The sequence below is a fragment of the Salvia hispanica genome, chromosome 1, assembly GCF_023119035.1.
Source record: "Salvia hispanica cultivar TCC Black 2014 chromosome 1, UniMelb_Shisp_WGS_1.0, whole genome shotgun sequence".
NCBI classification, from domain to species: Eukaryota; Viridiplantae; Streptophyta; class Magnoliopsida; order Lamiales; family Lamiaceae; genus Salvia; species Salvia hispanica.
Genome location: NC_062965.1, coordinates 3,663,787 through 3,684,869, shown reverse-complemented (window position 1 = coordinate 3,684,869; position 21,083 = coordinate 3,663,787). Strand labels below are relative to the sequence as shown.

The 21,083-nt window shown below is 36.3% G+C and overlaps 4 protein-coding genes and 1 non-coding gene across 6 annotated transcripts; 3 read left to right on the top strand and 2 right to left on the bottom strand.

The window, feature by feature from the left end:
- Positions 1-29: 29 nt before the first annotated feature.
- LOC125185143 (disease resistance protein RUN1-like) lies at positions 30-1,957 on the bottom strand. The gene is made up of 2 exons (XM_048081637.1): positions 1,914-1,957; positions 30-1,577 (listed from the first exon to the last, which is right to left on the bottom strand). The coding sequence occupies exons 1-2, from the start codon at positions 1,955-1,957 to the stop codon at positions 470-472; spliced, it is 1,152 nt and encodes a 383-aa protein (XP_047937594.1). The 3' UTR covers positions 30-469.
- Positions 1,958-4,598: 2,641 nt separating this feature from the next.
- On the top strand, positions 4,599-7,149 carry LOC125212024. Its single transcript, XM_048112031.1, has 7 exons — positions 4,599-4,962; positions 5,177-5,246; positions 5,363-5,418; positions 5,529-5,604; positions 5,699-5,735; positions 6,589-6,703; positions 6,784-7,149. The coding sequence occupies exons 1-7, from the start codon at positions 4,655-4,657 to the stop codon at positions 7,031-7,033; spliced, it is 912 nt and encodes a 303-aa protein (XP_047967988.1). The 5' UTR covers positions 4,599-4,654; the 3' UTR covers positions 7,034-7,149.
- A 215-nt stretch (positions 7,150-7,364) lies between these two features.
- LOC125202862 (glutamyl-tRNA(Gln) amidotransferase subunit B, chloroplastic/mitochondrial) lies at positions 7,365-11,098 on the bottom strand. Of its 2 annotated transcripts, none has more exons than XM_048101339.1 (9): positions 10,965-11,098; positions 9,754-10,425; positions 9,241-9,450; positions 9,025-9,165; positions 8,717-8,920; positions 8,440-8,637; positions 8,141-8,209; positions 7,901-8,017; positions 7,365-7,814 (listed from the first exon to the last, which is right to left on the bottom strand). In XM_048101339.1, exons 2-9 carry the CDS (start codon positions 10,375-10,377, stop codon positions 7,734-7,736), a joined length of 1,644 nt encoding a protein of 547 aa, XP_047957296.1. In that variant the 5' UTR covers positions 10,378-10,425; positions 10,965-11,098; the 3' UTR covers positions 7,365-7,733. The 2 variants fall into 2 exon arrangements, with proteins under 2 accessions (XP_047957296.1, XP_047957297.1); XM_048101340.1 differs by lacking the exon at positions 10,965-11,098 and adding an exon at positions 10,829-10,960.
- Positions 11,095-11,176, top strand: TRNAS-AGA. The gene has a single exon. It is a non-coding gene; the product is annotated as a tRNA-Ser (tRNA).
- A 2,087-nt stretch (positions 11,177-13,263) lies between these two features.
- On the top strand, positions 13,264-15,015 carry LOC125201706. Its single transcript, XM_048099926.1, has 4 exons — positions 13,264-13,481; positions 14,257-14,327; positions 14,459-14,594; positions 14,734-15,015. Exons 1-4 carry the CDS (start codon positions 13,319-13,321, stop codon positions 14,820-14,822), a joined length of 459 nt encoding a protein of 152 aa, XP_047955883.1. The 5' UTR covers positions 13,264-13,318; the 3' UTR covers positions 14,823-15,015.
- The last annotated feature ends 6,068 nt before the right edge of the window (positions 15,016-21,083 follow it).

Sequence of the window (21,083 nt, the reverse complement as noted above, 5' to 3'; positions counted from 1 at the left end):
AGTTCCCACACAAAGATGATCATATTAGCTAAAAATAAAAACAAGGTATTGTCAAAAGTTGTAAGAATATATTCCATAAACAGAATTAAAGACAAAAAAAAAAAATTGGGACACTGCTAATTAGTATGCTCTATGTTTCTGGTTCAAGGTTCAAGTTGGGACAACCATAAACACTGACCTTTTCTTCTGACAGACGAACACCACAGCCAAGGCTAACCAGCTCCGGTAGGTAGGCAAGTACGAGTTTTGTTAACCTCGGAAGGACATTGTGTTGGTACTTCACATTCCTACTTTCCTCTTTGATTATTTTCTCCAAGACTTCACAGTCCTTAACAATAAGTTCCTCCAGGTTGGCAAGACATTGAAGCATTGATTCCCAAAATATGAATCGTAGCTTTGGGCATGTATTGACCGTAAGATGTTTAAGTGCTTCAAAGTTTCTCAAAGGCGTCTTAAAGCATCTGTTCAATCACCATACTTTCGACCGGGGCTTACAAATTTGTCTCAATTCCCATACAAAGTAGATTCTCAAAGACTTCAGACATGGAAATGCATCTTTAGCCTTTTCCTCATCCAAAATCGTTTGCATTTTCGGACACTCTCGCACGGCACAGAATTCCAGTGACTGGAAACTAGAAATGTCGAATTCAGACAGGCTCCGGACATCAGTGTGGTGATCCAAGTAGAATGCCGTGGCACGAATGATGACTCTTTTCACCAATGGGGATGTCTTATCGCCGTTAACATACCTCAAACATCTCTCATGTTGACTGAACAATGATTCCACTTCTTCTGGGACCCGAGATGCAATTCGCTTCACATCTTGGCCAACCGTAAAATAAAACTTGCTCAAGCTCTTCTTCTCATCATTCCATGAATGACTCGTTTCAATGAAATTTTCAAACATTTCTGTTTTTGGAAAGTAGAAGTGAAGAGAACTCAACATCTCCAACTTGCTAATATCCTTGATTATGCATGCAGCAACTTCTGTCCATCGGTGATCTTCAGGGTGCACGCTAATGCTTAGTGATTCTATTCCTTTCATCTCTGATAGAAAACTGGGAGCAACCAATTGATGTGGCAAATGCTTATAATCCCATTCATCATCCGGCCCATAGAAGGATAGGTGAATTCTCTTCATATGCTCAAGCTGACTGATTTCAGCAGGGAGGTCGTAGAGCTCAGTGCCGGACAGATCCAGTTCCTCCATTTTCTTGAGTTCTCTTATTTCAGGCTGAAGTTTTTCAAGACAAATGCAGTTCCTCAACAACAGGACTTTAAGCTTTGAAATCTTGAAAAGTGAACTAGGTAAGTTCCTGATTTTGGTATCTGATAAGTCTAGAAAATGCAACTCTGGCATGTTGTCGAAAAACGAAGGTTGAATGAGAGTTAAACGTTTATTTCTCTGTAGGAATAAGATCAATGAATCAGCATAGTCTGGCTTCGAGGATAACTCACGCAAGTCTCGGTCAGCCAAATTCAGCACGCCAAATTCTTGACTTTCTACACAACTTTCAGCAACATTTTCCTTTCGCGACTCAACAGCAGCCGGTAAAGAATCACCCGCAGAACTTGAACTGAGCAGCAAAAATTGACTGTCAGTGTCAGTTTATATTTTTTCCATATATACTGCATAAATATTTGTGTACCTCAGTTCTAGCAGAATTTTCGATCAAAATTGAAATAAAGATAATAAATATCAAAAGTTGTAAGAATACATAATTTTGCAATTGTATTATGACTTTTTTTGTTCTTCCATAAACAGATTGTCCTTAAACCTCCTTATAAAATAAGTACTCCATGATATCATCTGTTTTCTTATTCAAATTAAACACTATCTATGACATATTGTAATAAACACTTAATACAAAATATAATGGTTTCCGTAACCTAAGCATGAAAAATGTACTTACTTGCAATGGGGAATGTTGTAACCTAAGTTGAGCATATTCTTCATTGCAAAAGTTTATTAGGTTTTGGACAAATTGGAGGGTGAGGCGCCGGTGACAAGGTTGCCGGAATTTCGACGAAAAACAGAGGAAGGGGTACGGTTTGGGATTGCATAATTAGGTCACAATTTTGTGGTTTATTAAAAGGGGGAGAAATTTCCTTAATTAATCAAAATCCTACATAGGAATTTTTTAAAAAAATCAAAATCCTACACAGTAATATGGAAACTAATGCACCAAAATATTGTGGTAGAAAGTTTCCTTAATTATTTTGTCAATAATTTAAATTTTGTTAACATATTGATAAATTATTGACACTCACAAACAATGTTTAACAAAACGAAAGGTCTTCTTAAGGATATAAAGAAGACACAACTAACACAAGTGATGAAACTTTGAATCAATATTCCTCTTTACAGACTTTGAATCATCAACTCTTGGTCTTAATGGTTTCTTCTATTGCATAAGGATTTAGAGCCCACTGCCTCCTTGGCCAAACCTACGCAAGGCAAGCTTAAACGCATCATTTCGACCTCGAGTAATCAGCTCACTACGCAATAGGACTTCAACCGGAGCAAGAGTGCTAGGCGCGGCTAAGGATGAGTACGAGGGCGTGTCAATCTCTGTCTCGCCAACCCCAAGACAATGCCATTCTCTTCGATTTCATCTGCATAAAAGTTATTATAATAAAAATATAGTAACGGTCTCCCTAAGAAATGCATTAAAGATGATAGTACTTACTTGCAAACTCATGATGTGATGAACCAAGAAAGAGCATTGAGATACTTTTGCAATATGTTATTCCAACACTTGTCTCCCTTCTCCAAAATCAAATGATACAAGAACCCTTCTCCATTTTCTCGTATTTGGGAAAATCAAACAATACAAGAAGCACTTGGTGGAGGCAAATGATCAAAAGGCCCAATTTTCAATATTTTTGAGATATTTTCACCTCCTCCACAACGTGAAACTCAATTTTCATTGAGGGCAAAACCTATATCTTTATGCTATTATTATTCTTCCAATGATTTAAGTTTTGACCTAACATTCCATGTCCAAAAGTTTTTGCTTTGATTATGGACCAGACATTAGATAAGCTAGGAACTAAGGCAATCTCATTCCTATTCCTAAATAATGATAATATTACTTCCCTTAGTGGAAGTAACTCATATATTTTTATAATATATTCATTCCAAACATCATCAAGTACAAGAAGATAAGTTTTATCTTTCAAATCTTCTTGTAGGAATTTTTCTAAAACCGATCACGGAATCAATATATTATAAAAAAAATAAATCCAGCCTTCATCTTTGGTCTAAGATTGAAGACTTTCCTAGTTAAAGCTATATTTCCAACGCCGCCCATTCCGACAACTACGACTACCTTCTCCTCCTCCACCACATCATATTTTCCAACAAAAATTGGATCAAGTGTGAATGAATCAGTTTCTGCTTCCCAAGTGCTCATGATCTTGAAATCTGTATTGATTTGTTCGATTTCATGAGCCATATTGATTTGAAATATCTTCAAAAGATGAGAGAAGTGATAGTACCTTATCCTTGGCTTTGGATGCCTTGTGTTGACTTTCTTGCGAAGAAGAGATAGCTTAGTTCATCAGCATCTCTCAACCAGATCTTGACAAGAGAGAAAGAAAAGATTGTAATTTTTTTTTGTGAGGGGGGTTTTAATATTACAACCAAAGTTGAATAGTACTACCAATTAATAGAGTGGTCATACTTAACCTCCATCTCTCATTAAAAAAGGAGAATCCAATGCGATCACATTAAATGTAGACCAAAGTTACAAAAATGAAATTGCCACTCACCTTCGTGACCCCCATGTGATCACAATAAATTTAAAATTTTAAACCAAAGTCACAAATAATGAAATTTCCACTCACCTTCCTGTGAAGTTAATGCACTAGATTCTACCAACCAAAGTTACAGTCATGAAATTGCCACCCACCTTCGTGTGTTGCTTCATTGCCACACACCTAAGTTTGTGTATTTTTTTTTTTAATATTCCAAAATTAAATGTGCAAAACCAAACCCCAAAATTTGTGAACCTTGACACAAATACGTCCCCTCTCCTTCCACCATTAATTATCACATTTTATTATTTTCGTTTATAAATCATTAATTATCTCATTTAATTATTTTACCATCCGTTCCTGAAAATTTGTCATTTATTTCTTTTTTCATTTGTCCCAAAAAATTTATCACTTTCACTTTTAATAATTTTGATGACAGTAGCCCTCATATTCCACTAACCCATTCTCATTCACATTTTATTATAAATCTAAGATATAAAAGTAGGATCTACGTGTCACTAACTTTTTCAACCCAGTTTCTATTACATTTTTTAAAACTCGTGCCGGGTCAAATGATGCCAAATTTTAAATAACGAAGGGAGTACTATTTATAGTAATGAATCTTAGCTTTTACTAATTTATTTTACCCAAATTTTAATAAAACTATATATAAAAGCAAGATAAATATTTCACTAACTTCTAACTCATACCGAGGCAATTAAGTAGTAATAACTTTTGGGCCCTTATTAAAGCCCAAACCCGACCGAAACCAGCTAGACTTGACCCGTCAGCCCGAACCCGAATACAATCCATCAGTTTCTCGTTTCTGTTTCGTTGCAAAACAAATTTCTTGAATCAAAACGCATCCTAAATTGTTCAGACATTCCGAAATCAGATGGATAAAGTGGCGGAAGAAGTGGAGAAAGTGAAGAAAGAGTATCAAGATACATTCGATCAAACCGTAGATCACATCGACGCAATCCAAAATTACGGGAAAACATCGCGAATTTCTGATCAGATTGAAATTGATGAAGCCGAGAAGAAAGATTCACTGCCTAGATTAAACGGGTTAGCTCAAGATGGGCTGAACATGCTGCAATCGCTCCAGTTCAATCTCGATCTCCTCGCCCCACAATTGCCCTCTGCCGATGATGCCGAAAAGGCGCAATCTTTGGCGCAGTCGTGGAAAAATCAAATCCAGAGGTGCCCTTTCTTGATTTTTTTGGGTTTAGGGTTTCTTCAGATTCTGAATTTTACCACTGATTTTAGCTGTAATTGACAATTTTTGGTGAAATTACATGTTTTTGATGAATTTTTGCATAGGTTTTTGGTGCTTTATATCGTTTGGATCAGTTGATTGAAACTTTCTATTTCCTTATTTATGTAATTGTTGAAATAAACATGCATCAAATTTCAGTTTGCGGCTGAAGTTAAGGAATGCAAATTTGCAAGCAAAGGCAAACATGAAGAAATCTGCTCAACAAGAGGTAGTGATTCTTGATCAACATTTGACAAGTTGCTCATGTGTAAATGCAAAATGTTGTTTCTGTTTGATTAGTATAGAATCTCTTGATACTGTTCTAACTTGATGTGATGATATCAGAGAGAGCTTCTTTTAGGAGGGGGAGAAGAGTCTACAGCTCGAAGGCGCAATCTACAGTGAGTGTAATTGCTATTCGCTGTGTTATATGCTTGTAATATAACACAAATGTTAACATGAAAATGCTTGTTTTTTGGGAATATATGATGTATTTTATAAATGTTGTCAGGACTAAAGCAGGAATGACTTCTGCGGCTGAGAGCATCACAGAGAGCCTTCGTCGGACTCGCCAGCTTATGGTTCAGGTCACAGATGACTACACGTTTAATATATATTTTACGTATGTTATTGGAAAACGAGGACTCTAATACAATTTTCTTACATTTGTTGTTTTTATAGGAGGTTGAACGGAGTGCAAGCACTATCATGACTTTCGGTATGTTTGTTTCCTTGTTTGAAGTTATCAAATATTCTAACTTGGCTCCAAATTAATAGTATCTTTCTCCAATGGCTATTATTTATGTTGATTATTGCATTTCTACCTTATATTCATTCCATGAAGATGTTTTTGGTATCGTTACTCGCTCATATTGCAAGTTGAGTTCCGCCAATCACCCCGCATCGCCACCAGCCTAAACCAATTATGTTAAGTAGTCATATGATGATTTAATAATATATAATGATACAGCTAACTGTTTTAACTGAACTCATAGGATTTTTCGCCACTAACTTTTGCTTTAGAAATCTGATAAGTAGGACAGGGAATAAGTTTGGCATGCCACTTCATGTATATTTTTTTCATACCATCTTACTGAATTCGTATTATCATGTTTGCTCATGAGATTTATGTGATTCTTTCTTTACGGGGAAGTACCCACGTCAGTCACTTGACAATGGAATATGATTATTGCTGAGCAGATCCTTTGTTCTAACCATAATTGGAGAAATTCAAATCTTGCGAAGAAACATTATATTCATAGGGAGCGTTTCCTTTGGGTGATGAATTAGATTGACAATGAACAGGATAAAGTATTTGAGAGATTACCCTAAGCCCTGTATTATTAGTATATACTCTGAGGATAAGCTCCCACGTTTGAGCCTATTGTAACTCGCTCGCAACCTTTCTTTTTTCCATCTCTTTGTTGCTGTTCTTATTCTGTGCTTTTTAATTTATTTTCTACTAATAAGCATTCAACAAGCCTAAGCATATCCTAGGCATAGTTGTGCCAAGTAAACAAGAAGATTCAAATTAGATGATGATTTTACTGACATTTTTAGTGTTGTTGCAGAGGAATCGTCTGGAGTGTTAAAGAAAGCTGAAAGTGAATACAAGGGCCACCGGTCACTATTCTCACGCACCCGAGGCCTTCTGTCCACAATGCAGCGTCAAGACGTTCTTGACAGGCACGGATACGATTGTTTCTAAATCTTGAAGTAGCCGTCTCATAACCTCCTCATATCTAACGCCGTCTTTCTTTTGGCAGAGTGATCCTTATCACCGGATTTGTCATTTTCTCCTTGGCCGTTTTGTACGTTGTTTCGAAACGTGTCGGTATCCTAAAGCTGCAGAGGCAAGTAATTGCTGCTGTGAAAGCGGGGATGGCGGGACGAGAAGTGATTGCGCCGCCACCTATTATAGGTGGCAGGGATGGTGTGAATGTTGTTCCAGTTCATCAAAATATGGCTCCTGACTTAAATGTTCCATTAGAACAAGCCAGGCATGATGAACTTTGAATTGTTCATTTATATTTAGTGTGAAATATTTGTTCAATCTTTCCTTTTTTTTGTGTATGTGGGGTAGTGAGGGGATGATATTTTCTTTCTGGATCATAGATGAAATTGATAGTTTATGATTGTTGTGTTATTTAAATTTGTAAAATTGGCTTTACACATGTAAAATCTCAAAATAAAAAATTTAATCAGCTTACAGAAATTTAATAGATCATGTTTCTTCTTCACGATGTCTTCTACATTAACATTCCAATTGGAATAAACTATATAAAATTTAATTAATTATTAATTAACATTAACATAATAATAGTATAAAATAAAAGGCAAAAGTATAGGGACCTTAAAATGTTTTTCGCCTCTTTTATAAGATTCTTGTAAATTTTTCATGATCTAATATCAAACATAACTATCAGATATAGTATTTGATGGAACTGGAATACATAAAATGTAGAATTTGCCTTGCTAAAAAATTTTCACAGCTAAATAGCTAAAAAATGGAAGAACACAAATCTTTCCTCTATTTTCGCCTAAAAACATCAACCATTAAACATCCTTTGGCATCCCCTGCTACCTTTCACATCCTAGACACAGCTGAGTCATGTCTTTTTCACAGTGTCTAGTCTTTATCTAGCAAAAATAATGCATAGAGGGGCCCGAATTTCTGAGTAGAATGATCGAGTCATGTCATATTATTCAAGAAACATCAGGGCTTTGCATTCAGCTTCTCGAGAAGTATCTTGTTCAAAAGCGCGGGATTCGCCTTGCCCTTTGTTTCTTTCATTATCTAGAGTTTATCGTCGTGAAATTGGAACCTCTTAGGCACATAAAACAAAATTGAGACTGAATACAACGAGAAGCTCAGGATCGTACCTGGCCAGCGAAAAAGCCTTGTAGCTTAGTTTTACCCCCTCGGTATTGCTCCAACTGTTTTGGGTTATTTGCAAGGACTTTGTCCACTATTTTCTCAATCTCGGAGGGGTCAGCAATCTGATTAAAGATTCAAAAACAAGAATAAGGGCTAAGCTTAGTAACATGGACTAACTTGGTTTGTACTTTCAGGTAAACATTTTTGACCATTTCTCAAGAAATAACCAATGTGAAACAACTTGCCTGAACCAAATCCTTTTCTTGAATAAGTCCTTTAACGGTTCCACCCTTGGCTACTAGCTCGAACAATATCTGCACATGTCACGGACAAGAACCAGATATAGTATAGAAAAGTTCCACAGCAATACACGAAACGCAAGGTAGTAAATCGATTCTTCCATCTCCTTTCACCAGTGTTTTTCTTTCGTGTCACAATTTTTTAGAAGTAAACTTGACAACATAATTGCTATTGACACCAGTCAGCAACGATAGCAAAATTGTATGGAAGGAGAATACGGATCGGATGTTGCTTAATTGTGTACCTCTTTGCCAATCTTCCCATTAATGGTGCCCCCTTTGATTGAGGCAATAAGCTCTCCCAATTCTTGAGGGGTAAGCTTAATGTCATCGATAGACAACTTCTCATTGTTCATATACGCAGCAATATCACCCATTATCCAATTAGCAGCTAGTTTAACATCAGCACCTGTTGCGATTGTGGCATCAAAAAATGCTGCAACCTGAGAAATATTTGCACGAGCTCATCAGATAGACATGATGGCAGCAATGTTATTAAACCAAACAGCCAGCACGACTTACATTTATATCATTCGCGAGGAAAAGAACATCCTGCATGTTCAGCCCCATGGTCTCATATCTGCGACGTTTTGTTTCAGGTAGTTCGGGTAGGGAATCACGAATAGTACTTATGTACTCCTCACTGAGATTAACTCCTGGAAGATCAGGCTCCGGGAAATACCGATAATCTGCAAGGCCTTCCTTCTTTCTCATTGTAAATGTTTTCTAATTAGCAAAACACACCAATGGATTAGTGATAAAGCAACCAAGCTGACTGAATCAAACTGATACATTAGTGTTTATTCTTGTAAGAAATAATGAACTAAGACCTGAGATCCTTCCTCCCAGAGACGAGTTTCCTGCACAATCTGATCAGCCTGACCTTGACTGTGGAGCTGTGCCTGCCTTAATATCTCATAATCGATGGCCCTACTCACTGATGAGAATGAGTTCAAATTTTTTATTTCGACCTGCTCATGCCAAATTTATTATACTCCATTAATTTTACAATAAAGCAGCTTGAAGTGAATAGCACATTAATCTACCTTTGTGCCAAACTCCTCCTGCCCGTGTGGACGAACTGAGATATTGACATCACAACGTAGAGATCCTTCCTGCATATTCCCATTACTCACTCCAAGATACCTAACTAATCTCTGCAACTCCGCTGCATATTCTGCTGCTTCAGTACCTGTTCTCATATCAGGTTCAGAGACAATTTCAAGCAACGGAACTCCTGCTCTATTCAAGTCAACCTGTCAAAAGAAAGAATCAATCAATCTGAACAAATCTGCGCCTCGTATTGATCTCTACTATGAAATTATTGAAAAATGCACCACAAACAACATACATAGTCTTCTATTAAGATAACACTGAGAACAATATTAAGAGTGATGAATCAGTAAATAGTTTTGAATAGTTGGCTATTTTAGATCAAGAAGCAGACAATATAACATGAAAATGATGATCTTGATAGGGAGAAAACTGTAAATGTTATAAAAGATAAAAGCACAGTAAATTTGATACGATAAACTTGAGTAGGGAAAAGTTTTAATTTCCTGAGAAAAGCTTCCATTATCAGTGTGAAGCAGCTTCCCTGCATCTTCTTCCATATGAACTCTAGTCACACCAAACTTTCTATGCCCACCACCAAACTCAACCGGGAGGTCAACATCAAGATAACCACCAGCTGCAATCGGGATATCAAACTGCGATATTTGGTAACCCTTTGGAAGGTCCGGATAAAAGTATTGCTTCCTATCAAACTTTGAGCTAAGAGAGAGTTTACAGTTGAGTGCTAGACCGACTTTTACTGCGGACTCTATAACCTTTGAGTTGAGAACCGGCAAGGCCCCAGGCAATCCCATGCAAACGGGGCAAACACTAGTGTTTGGGTGAGCCCCGTAGTTATAAGGACAGCTGCAGAAGGCTTTTGTGAGGGTGGAAAGCTGCACGTGGGTTTCAATTCCAATGACTGCCTCGTAGTTTTTCAAGACTTCTTCGTATTTTGCTGATTCTGATTTCGGAGAAGCTTTCAATTGAGTCTGTTGCTTTTCTTGCATTGCAGTTTGTCCTTGTGAACTTCGCACCCTGAAATGTCTGACATGTTTTCTAGCAACATAAACCGACGGGTACAACCGAAAGCAATTCGAATGTATGCCCCTTAATAACGTCAATGCCATTTCATAGACTCCAAAACTTCAACCTCAGATCCCAAATGAAAAATTCACCTAATATAATACATCAAGAACAATGATAAGTATCAAGACTGAATTTTTATTGATATGAGAAACCAAACAAGATAAAACAAAAAATAAACTGAGCCCAGAACAGCTAAATTCAAGGCTATTGGTGCCCAAAACCTTTAGATACCATTGCAACCACATAGAATCCAATGCTTAGGGATTATGGAAGGAACCAGAATTCGGATAACACATTCATCTTCTAACCAATCAAACACAATTGTAGCTTGTCCCATTCATGAATCACATTTTCAGTAAAGAGAAACACTAATTCAGCCAAGCATTTCCTCAAACACTTGGTCTGCGACAACGATTAGATAAACCAGCGAGTCCAATAGAAATGAAGGCAAAAATAATAAAATCCTCTCTTTCAAATAAGATAAAGGGTTACCGCAAATGAAATATGCAAAGTTAAAGACCAAAAATTTGCAGGGATTGTTTTACTCAGAAAGATTATTTTGTGGCCAAAACGGTCTTCAATCGATCAGCTTGTGAATGGTATGAGTGTAACAAATATTTTTGCAAACCTTAACAACGGATTGGCGAGAAGCGCACAGCTTTCTTTCTGGTCTGCACACTCTCACTGCCACTAAAATAGAAGATAACCATGGAATAATTTAAAATTAAAGTAATTTACTTCTGAATTGTTTCACAGTAGTGGTCGTGCCGGAGTGGTTATCGGGCATGACTAGAAATCATGTGGGCTCTGCCCGCGCAGGTTCGAATCCTGCCGACCACGCTTTTTCATTTTCTATTTTTGCTATAAAATTGTTTAATGTTATTTTGCCACGATTTATTTAATTAAATTTTATGGAGTGATGATTTTTATAAATTGATTAATGTTTTCAATTAGGGGTGTCAAAATGGATATCGGGAATTGGATACCCGATATCCAAACCCGAAATATCGGGTAATTGGATATCCGATATCCGATGTTTCGGGATCGGGTTCAGGTATAGAATTTTTGGATTATCGGGTATCGGGTTATCCGATACCCGATCGGGAATCCTGCCGACCACCCTTTTTCATTTTCTATTTTTGCTATAAAATTGTTTAATGTTATTTTGCCACGATTTATTTAATTAAATTTTATGGAGTGATGATTTTTATAAATTGATTAATGTTTTCAATTAGGGGTGTCAAAATGGATATCGGGAATTGGATACCCGATATCCAAACCCGAAATATCGGGTAATTGGATATCCGATATCCGATGTTTCGGGATCGGGTTCAGGTATAGAATTTTTGGATTATCGGGTATCGGGTTATCCGATACCCGATCAGGTATACCCAAATTACCCGAATTATCCAATTTTTTTAATTAAATATAATAAATTATGTATTTATTTTAATTATTTTAAAATTTTGATTAAAAGTTTTTAGTTAATTTTCTTAAAAAATAATAAAAAAATTAAAATTAAAATCCAAAATCGGGATTGGATACCCGATTTTTCGGGACTGGATACCCGAGTCGGGTATTTGGGTACCCAAAATTATTTTCGGATCGGGTATCGGGTATTAGATATTAGGAAATTTGGGATCGGGTACCCGAAATTTTCGGATCGGATACCCGCAGGTATCCAATTTGACAGGCCTATTTTCAATGTTGAACAATGAACAAAGAAGGAATGCATATTGAAGTGCTAATGTTGTTACTTAAAAAAGATGGTCATCACTCCCATATTTTAACACTTACTATAATATCTAAATTAAGAATCAAGACTATCAAATTTATCAAAGCATAAAGCAAAGAGTTGCAAATTAGCAACAAGACAAGATACAATCATATCCAAAAGGACTTTGATGTGTTTATCTTCTATTAGTATGACTCTCCAGCTCATTGTGTGGTCCTGCTATTAGGTAGAATATTTTTCATACTACTTTCAATCTCTACATTATCGAGTGGTTCAGTACTTATATCTTCGTATCAACACGTCTTGATGTGTGGTGTTGCTAATTAGATGAATTATTTTCACATTGTTTTCATCTTCTACATTATCGGGTGGTTTTATTAATGTTACTGACAAGTCATTGGGGATTCAGAAATATCATTGAAATGCCTTTTAAACTCTATCATTGAAATGGTCATTAAACTTTAACTAACATTACCGTGAAATAGTCATTAAACTCTAATCAATGTTTCAATATGTTCTGACCCAAATTCTATAACTCATATGCATGATTCGCAGCACAAATTTTCGTATGCAATACAAAAGAACAAAAAATTGCACACATGTTAAATTCTCTAACTTTAACTCAAAGTGTTGTCACGATATTTTTTGAAATAGATTTTTTATTTGAAATGTCACAATAAAATCCGTTACTTGAATTAACATATTCTAAGTATAGTACTCCCTCCATCCAAAAAAAATAGAGCAATTGGTGTATGACACGGATTTTAACGTAGAATTGGTAAAATAAGAAAGAAGGGAGAAAAGTAAGAGAGAAGAAAAATTGTAAGTGAGAAATAGTGTTAGTGGAAATGATGTGTAGAGTTATACTTATTGAAAACTTTGCATAAATTAATGTGCTATAATTTTTGGATAGCCAAATATAGTAAATGTGCCCTATTTGTCCTTGTTTTTGGACGGAGGGAGTAGATTTTAATTTTTATATACTCCATTTTATTTGATAAAACTTCACTACACATGAAATGTTAACACATTTTCCCAATAATAATAATAATAATATACTCGTTCTAAAAATATATTATGGCATAAAATTAAAAATCCAAATGGTAAAGTAAGTTAAGTTGCAATAGCAATTTTAAAAAGCGCTACTCAGCTTACCACCCACCATTAGAAATCAACAATTTACTGATGAAATTGACTATCAATGACTCTTCTCCCCCAATCGTAAAGCATAAACAATACAGCTGAAAATGGAGAAATTGCAGCAACATCAATGGTCGAGAGCTGTGAAATCACGGTTATCTTACAAGAACGCCACAATTCTTGTCTGCTTATTCAACATCACCACTGTTCTTCTCTTGCTCCATGGCTTCCTCTATTCTCCCTCTTCCAAATCGCCCATCTCTAATAAAGGTCTCATCTTTCTTAATTTTGTTATCAAATTTTATCGAGATATAACTTCTTCTTGTTTAGATTTTAGATATAAGGTTTCCGCTTATGTGGGTTTCTGCCGTCTATGCGAAAAGAGGGGTTTTATTTTCTGACTGTATCAAATCTTGAAGAAATTAATTAACTATGCTTTTGTAGAGTTGGGTTTAGGCTAGAAATATTAATTGTTGAAGTAATTGATTGCTATCTGAAATTATGTTTTACTCTAGGAAATTAGATGGAATAAATTAGGGAGCATAAATTTGATTGGATTTGATTCATGATTTTGCAATGTGGAATTAAAGGTTAGATTTTTATGTGGGTTTATTACTTGAATTGTGAAGCTCATGGTTAGTTATTGAAGTAGTATTTGTAAATTGTCTGTGTACCAGCAAGTGTTAATGTTTGGTTTAATAGCCATCTTAAAAAATTTGAGTTCTTTGTTCTCGTTTTATGTCGAAAAGAAGTGAAGGGTGGCCATTGTTTCAAATGTGTTAAGAATTATAATGGGGATGCTTGTTCCATGCTTCCATTTGTGTAGTTGTAAATGACCAAATTCCATGAAGCCAAAGCTTGATCGAATCAGTTCACTTATCTATTTAGTAAATTATAGCTTGATCGTGAATTCTTCGCTTCAACCTTATTGTTTGTTGTAGTTTTTGCCTCGTTTAGCTGAAATTAGTCATGTTGTATATTTCTCTAAAACAAAAGGTTTGTTTGCTTCTAAACTTGGATGTGCTGCTGATTCTTTGTGGCACAGCTCTATACAGGCATATAAAGGAATCCGAAGACATAAGACGTGCTTTAATTCCTCGGGATCTCATCAAGAGAGTGAGTATTGTCATGGTTCATTGCCTTCTGAAAGACTACATTTTTATAATGCATCTCGATTAAGTAAAAAATGCAGCTGCTCTTCCAAGTTTGGTGAGAGGATCTGAAAAAGAATTCGATTTTCTGGTTAGGTTAGAGAAATTGGAGAGGATGTGTATGTCGAAACAGAACAGATCCCACAGAAAGATGCGAAGCAGACAGCTGCACTGGACCTTAGATCAAGATTGAATAATTTCCGTTCGTATTCAGATGCAGGCAGCAACAAAGGTTATTTATTCCCTTTCCCTTTCCCTTTCCTTATTCGAGCCCCTCAGCTTTTCTCGTCTTTAGACATTGGCTTCCAATATATTGAAAAACTATGTGAAAGTTCAAGTTTCGTGTGTTGTGACTGTGGAAACATCTGCAGCACTTGAGGAGTGGCGCAAGCGGAAGATGGAGAGGGCGAGGCAACGTTCTTTGGGGAAGGACGGAACGGCCAGCTCCCAACCTTATTGAATTGCTGTTTGTTGCTCGATGGTCGTCATTCCACAAACTAGATCATCATTAATCCATATTGTATTTATTTCTCTTGAATATTTGATGTGTTCATTCTGTATATTGTACATTGCCGTTGTGTAACATTTTCTGTGGCATCTAATTGTCACTACTCAAGATTAACTGAATACATACCAAAAACTTGCCCGGCCGAGTTTCAGAATGAACAAGATTATGTAACATAAATTGAAAATAAGTTCGGCTGTCCAGGTATACCAAATGGCAGTATGACGTGGAGTGTCCTGCAAATAATATTTTGACTAATGGATCTCACTTCAAAAGTTTAAACTAATTATATTAACTTCTATATAAATAGACATTGCTGTGAATATTGTACAAATCATATACTTTTATTTGACATCAAATTTAAGAAAGTTGTGTTTAGTGAATTAAATAAAATAGAAAATTTAAGAAAGTTGTGTTTAGTGAATTAAATAAAATAGAATAGAGAATGGAGTAAGAGATAGTAAAGTAAAAAAGAAAGAATAAAATAAATGTGATAAGATATTTGTATTTAACCAAAAAGAGAAATAAATTAAGTAACTTGCAATAACTCAAAACAGAATATGACTCAAGTAACTGATAAAGAGGGAGTATGCTATTTTAAAATTGATAATTCTGAAGGATAGATGTCTTTTAAAATGAATAAGAAAACATAAGAGCATCTCCAATGGTCGGCTAGCGACCGGCTAGCCGAACCATTGGAGTCGGCCAGCGCAAAATCGGCGAGCGAATCGGCGTGGGCTCGCCGATCGCTCGACGCTGGGCCGATCGGCTAGTCGCCATTGTGGCGGCCCGATCGGCCAGCGCCTATTTTTGTTTTTTTTAAAACCTATATAAACGCGATTTTAGTTTCATTTTCATTTGCACCACTTGTTTTAATGAGTTTTTCTCTCTCTAACTTTCTGTACAAGAGCATCATCGAGCGATGGATCACAACAACGAGTCTAGTCCGGCGACAAGTGGATCTCAGACTCCCACGGTACCCTTGTGGGATCCGGATGGGGGCGAGATGGGCCCGGGGTTTAACGCCCCTTGGGGGCGGTTGATGGGGATGATCCGGTGCGCCGGGGATGCAGGGGGGAACCAGGAGGGTATGCCCGGGGGTATGCCGTGGGGGATGCCGGGCGGGGGCAGGAAGCGGCGCGCGGCGTCACGCCCGGGTGGGGGTATGCCGAGATGCGGTGATGAGATGATGGGGATGATGATGCAGGGAGAGATGCATCCCGGGATGATGGGGGGTATGCAGGGGTCACCGGGAGGGGACACGGTATATCGTGCCTCGCTTGATTTTTTTTTACGGCTGCGTCTCACACGTCGACCCCGGTGGAGACGCTAGTTCACCGGCGATGACCTTCTGTCATTGCATGATATGAGGATCGATCTCGAGGATCCGGATACTCCCGTTCCAGCCGAGGCGGGCCGCGCCGAAGAAGAAGACGAAGGGGAAGGCCAAGGCGGTCGGCGAGTCATCGCAGCCCGTTGGTGACGGCACCCTCGGCCGGAGGAAGTGGACGGAGGATGAGTACGCCGGGGTGGCCAGGGGGTGGTTGGAGGTGTGCGACGATCCGCTGGTTGCGAACAACCAGCGCGGATCGTCAACATGTGGGCGAAGATCAGAGCTGCCAATAGGAGGCACTGCCCGCATGGGAAGGACTTCAGCAACGAGGAGGTCCGGAAGTGGTGGGAGCGCATCGGGGCCGCGGTGGGCCGTTTTGCGAATTTGTACGCCAACGCCGTCCGTCGGCTCACTAGTGGGCGGAATGAGGATGACGCCCGGAGGATAGCCGAGAGTCGGTTCCCCTTGGCGGGGACATATAAGGAGTTCACCTTCCGGGAGTGCTTCTTGTTGCTGAAGGACTCCGAGAAGTTCGGGCGGAGTGCGACGCTGGGTGGCCGAAGAAGCGAGGCCGAACTATTCCGGCGACTACGGCGCGGCAACGGCGGATCCCACGACCTCCCCGGATGTTGAGGAGTTTCCATCCCCTCCTTCATATGCTGGTCGTCCTCGCCCGGTTGGATGCAAGCAGGCGCAACGAGCTGCGAGGGGCGGGTCCCCCCTATCGCCCCGCGAGGTCCAGTCCTCCGCCCTCCCACCCGCCCCACTCGAGTACACTCTCTATTCGCGTAACCATACGCGGGATCGGATGTACAAGGTCTTCCAAGATTGGAAGGCCGCCACTGACCCCACGAAGAAGATGTTTCTTCACTCGATGCTCGAGAGCATGCGGGTTGATTTGGAGATCGCGAGGGCACGGCTAGCGGGTTCCGACGTGGGCTCAGATACCACGGGTGGCGGCAGCGACGGCGAGGAGGAGTAGAGAGTGGCGGAGCTCGTGTGTGGAAGCCCTTTTTTAAAAAAAAAATCATGTACTTTTTTTTTAAATATTTGTAATTTTTTTTGAAATCGTTGTACTTTTTTTGAATGGAATGGATTAATTTTCTCGTATATGTGTCGGAATTTTAATTCCGTAATTTAATCGTAAATTTAATTCCGTAAATGTAGTATATTTTGAATTATTTTTATTGCGGCTGGCCTATGGCTGACCTAAATTTGATGTGGCAGATAGATTTTTTAGTGCTGCTGACGTGGCAGGGGAAAGAATGGCTAGCCTATTGCTGGTCTATTGCTGCCCTATGCACCATTGGAGATGCTCTAATAATGTAAAAAAATTGAGTAATTTAATGAGACAATTAGTGTAAAAAATTTGAGTATGAGACCATTAATGCGAAAAAGTTGAGAATTAAATGAGTAAATGTGAAAAAGTTAGAATTAAATGAGAGTGTGAGACCATTAATGTAAAAAAGTTGAGCATAAATGACACAATTAATATACTCTTATTTTTATTATGAGTAAAGATTTATTAACAAATATTATATATACAAAATGCCCTTATATTTTAAATCGGTTTTTATTTAAATCTGTTTTATTATTTTCTTACTAATTTACTCCTTTTATATTTATACGGAAAATTATGAATATGTGGAAGATCAATACAATATTTATGGAAATTTCATAAATTAAGATAATTAAAAATTTAGGTAGCCAAGATTGTTGCTTATACATAGGGATGTCAATCGGGCTAACCCGTTCGGGTTCGGGCCAGCCCACTCGGGTTGCCGGGCTATTTGGGTGCGGGCCATTCGGGTTATGGATTTTTCGGGTCATAAATTTTCAACCCTAACCCTAACCCGTCGGGTTTTGGGCTAACCCATCGGGCTATTCGGGCCTAAAAGCTTTCGAAAATAATCTCTTGTATCAAAATTTTCTTCTATAAAATGATTTTAAATTTTAGATATTTTTTTCTTTTTAATTTAGAATCATATAAAAATCTTCAAATTTTCATAGTTTTCTTCAATAATACTTGAAAAAGAAGCCTTTCATCTCGATCAACTACAATATAAATTAAAGCTTGCGTTCGTGTCATTATATGGCATTGTTCGTAACTAATTCTTTATGAAAATTAAAAATCATATCTTACATGAATCATTATTAAAATGATAAATATATTAAGATTTTGATAGGTTAGTTCTTAATTTTGTCTTGATTGACTTTGGTGGTAGTAAGTCACTAATGACAGATGATGGGACAGTGCAATAATGAGTTGAGATCGAACTTGAAAGTTGATATTATGGGATCGAGTGGAAAAGTGTAAAATGAAGATTGGATAAGACTAATGATTGTGTAGAATGAAGATTGAGGATTTAAAAATATAAAAAATCCCTAAAGCTTAATATTTTATAATTAAAACTCACAACCCATCGGGCCGACCCACAACCCGTTCGGGCCAACCCGTTTAACCCACCAACCCATTCGGGCCAACCCATTTAGCCCGTTTTGTATTAGGGTAATAAAATTATAGCCCTAACCCGCTCATATTACCGGGTTGTTCGGGCCGGCCCACGGGTTACGGGTCGAATTGACATCCCTACTTATACATATGTTTTAAACAAATAAATATACTACTACTAATATTTAGCACTAAACTTTCGCTAAATTCAAAATTATAAGATTACATATCTTAAAATTTCTTACTTATTTCTTGTGTATTACCAGTAAGTGATGAAAAAAAAAGTTACTTTATAATTTTAAATTAATAGTATTATATAGTATAAATTAAGGGGGAAAACAACCAAAAGTTTAAAAGAACTGAGCTCCAATATAGTATCAATTATATATGAATAATATAGTAAAGACTAAAGAAAGATATGAATAATTATTAGTAGGAGCATTATTTTCGTGAATGACATATTAGAAAATAGTATATACATCTAAGTTGTTTATATAGCTTGAAATTTTAGTGATAAGTTAATAATAAAGTAATTAAATGTTAATGAATATTACTTTCTTTGTTTAATTAAATATAAAATATTTTTTTCCCTCACAGGATTTTATGTGATAGTACTATTATTGTTTTATAAGTTAAAGAAAAAGACAAAAAAATTAAAGAGAAAAATAATAGAGATGATGTTATTTCTATTTTAGAAAATGTGTCATTTTTGTGGGACAATTCAAAAAAAATATTCATTTTTAATGAAACAGGTGGAATACTTTTGTTGGATGATAACACTAAGAAATTAAATATATATACATATAATCGTTTGTATGACTTGAATTTTAAGAATTATTTTAAAATAAAATAACTGGGTGAGAATGGCTGTTAATATTTCGTTGGATGATAAAACTTAAAAATAAAGTATGTGTACATGTAGTTGTTTTTATTAACTTAGAATTTTAAAGATTATTTCCTTGGATGATGACACTAACAAATTATATATACATCCACGTAGTCGTTTTTATAACTTAAATTTTATTGATTATTTAATACTACTATTTTAGGATGCGAATGACTAATATTATTTCGTTAGATGATAACACTAGTATATATGCATGTAATCATTTTTATAACTTTAATATTTAAGAATTATTTAACAAAAAAAAGTTGGATGTGAATGACTAATATTATTTCGTTGGATGATAACAAAAAGAAATTAAGTGCTATACATACATGCAGTCATTTTTATAACTTAGAATTTTAAAGATTTTTTATTAATAAAATAATTAGATGTAAATGACTATGATTATTACGTTGAATGATAACACTTAGAAATTAAATATATGCGTTTTCATAATTTAGAATTTTACATAATATTAAAGTGTAATTATTTGAATGACTATGATTATTTCGTTGGATGATAGCACTAAGTATATATACATGTAGTCGTTTCATAACTTAAAATTTTAAATAATTTAAATAAAATAATTGAATAAGAATGACTATGATCATTTCGTTGGATGATAACACTAAGAAATGAAGTATATATACATGTACTCGTTTTTATAACTCGAAATTTTTATAGTTTATTTTATAGTATAATATAATTGGATGCGAATGATTATGATTATTTCGTTGGATAATAACACTAAGTAATTAAGTATATACAGATGTAATCGTTTTTATAACTTAGAATTTTAAAAATTATATATAATTGGATGAGTATGACTATGATTAATTCGTTCGATGATAAGACTAAGAAATGAAGTATATATACATGTATTTGTTTTTATAAACATAGAATTCTAAAGATTATTTAATAACAACACAATTAGATGCTAATGATAATCATTTTTTTAAAAAATTTTAATTAAATCTATTTTAATATATTCCTAATTAAAATATTCATCTGAAAATTATGAAATCATGAACCATATGAATCTAGTTAATTTGTAGGGGAGAGTTTAAATTTTAATAAAATGGAGAAGAAATTATGTAACGGTTAGTATACATAATTAATTACTAATTATTCCTTAAATGCATAAATATTGGTTATGAAAAACTTAACTTTTCCTAAATAATCAATAAAATGGTAGATATGTAGCAATACATTACATTTTAAAATGTAAAATAACTTAAATGTCCAATTTTATATACAAATTTTGTTAATTTATCACTACTCTTTTATTATATTCTTATTTGAAAATATCGTTTTATAGCTGACCAAGGCCTATAGATTTAGTATTTATGCCAGACTTCAATGTTTGTTTAACCTTAACCACACAGCCCCCAGCAATAAATATGCATTCTTGACACCCAAACTGTTCTCGCATGTAAGAGTGTCCACAATAGGGAGCCGAGGCTCCCACCCGAGGACATGGCTGGGCCGCGGCTCCCTATAGCTGAGGAAACTGAGGGCCACGGTGGGGGGGTTGGACATGGGCGC

Bases quoted from the DNA above. Each gene is read 5' to 3' on its own strand.
- LOC125202862 (XM_048101339.1), bottom strand. From the start codon at position 10,377: ATGGCATTGACGTTATTAAGGGGCATACATTCGAATTGCTTTCGGTTG. The intron at 9,451-9,753 runs GAAATTAAAACT...TTCTTTTGACAG, and splicing joins ATAATGGAAGCTTTTCTCAG to GTTGACTTGAATAGAGCAGG. The intron at 8,921-9,024 runs GTCTTAGTTCAT...TTTGCTAATTAG, and splicing joins TCTGGGAGGAAGGATCTCAG to AAAACATTTACAATGAGAAA.
- LOC125201706 (XM_048099926.1), top strand. From the start codon at position 13,319: ATGGAGAAATTGCAGCAACATCAATGGTCGAGAGCTGTGAAATCACGG. The intron at 13,482-14,256 runs GTCTCATCTTTC...TTTGTGGCACAG, and splicing joins ATCGCCCATCTCTAATAAAG to CTCTATACAGGCATATAAAG. The intron at 14,595-14,733 runs GTTATTTATTCC...AAACATCTGCAG, and splicing joins AGATGCAGGCAGCAACAAAG to CACTTGAGGAGTGGCGCAAG.
- LOC125185143 (XM_048081637.1), bottom strand. From the start codon at position 1,957: ATGAAGAATATGCTCAACTTAGGTTACAACATTCCCCATTGCAA. The intron at 1,578-1,913 runs GTAAGTACATTT...TTTGCTGCTCAG, and splicing joins TACAACATTCCCCATTGCAA to TTCAAGTTCTGCGGGTGATT.
- LOC125212024 (XM_048112031.1), top strand. From the start codon at position 4,655: ATGGATAAAGTGGCGGAAGAAGTGGAGAAAGTGAAGAAAGAGTATCAA. The intron at 5,247-5,362 runs GTAGTGATTCTT...TGATGATATCAG, and splicing joins AGAAATCTGCTCAACAAGAG to AGAGAGCTTCTTTTAGGAGG. The intron at 5,736-6,588 runs GTATGTTTGTTT...GTGTTGTTGCAG, and splicing joins AAGCACTATCATGACTTTCG to AGGAATCGTCTGGAGTGTTA.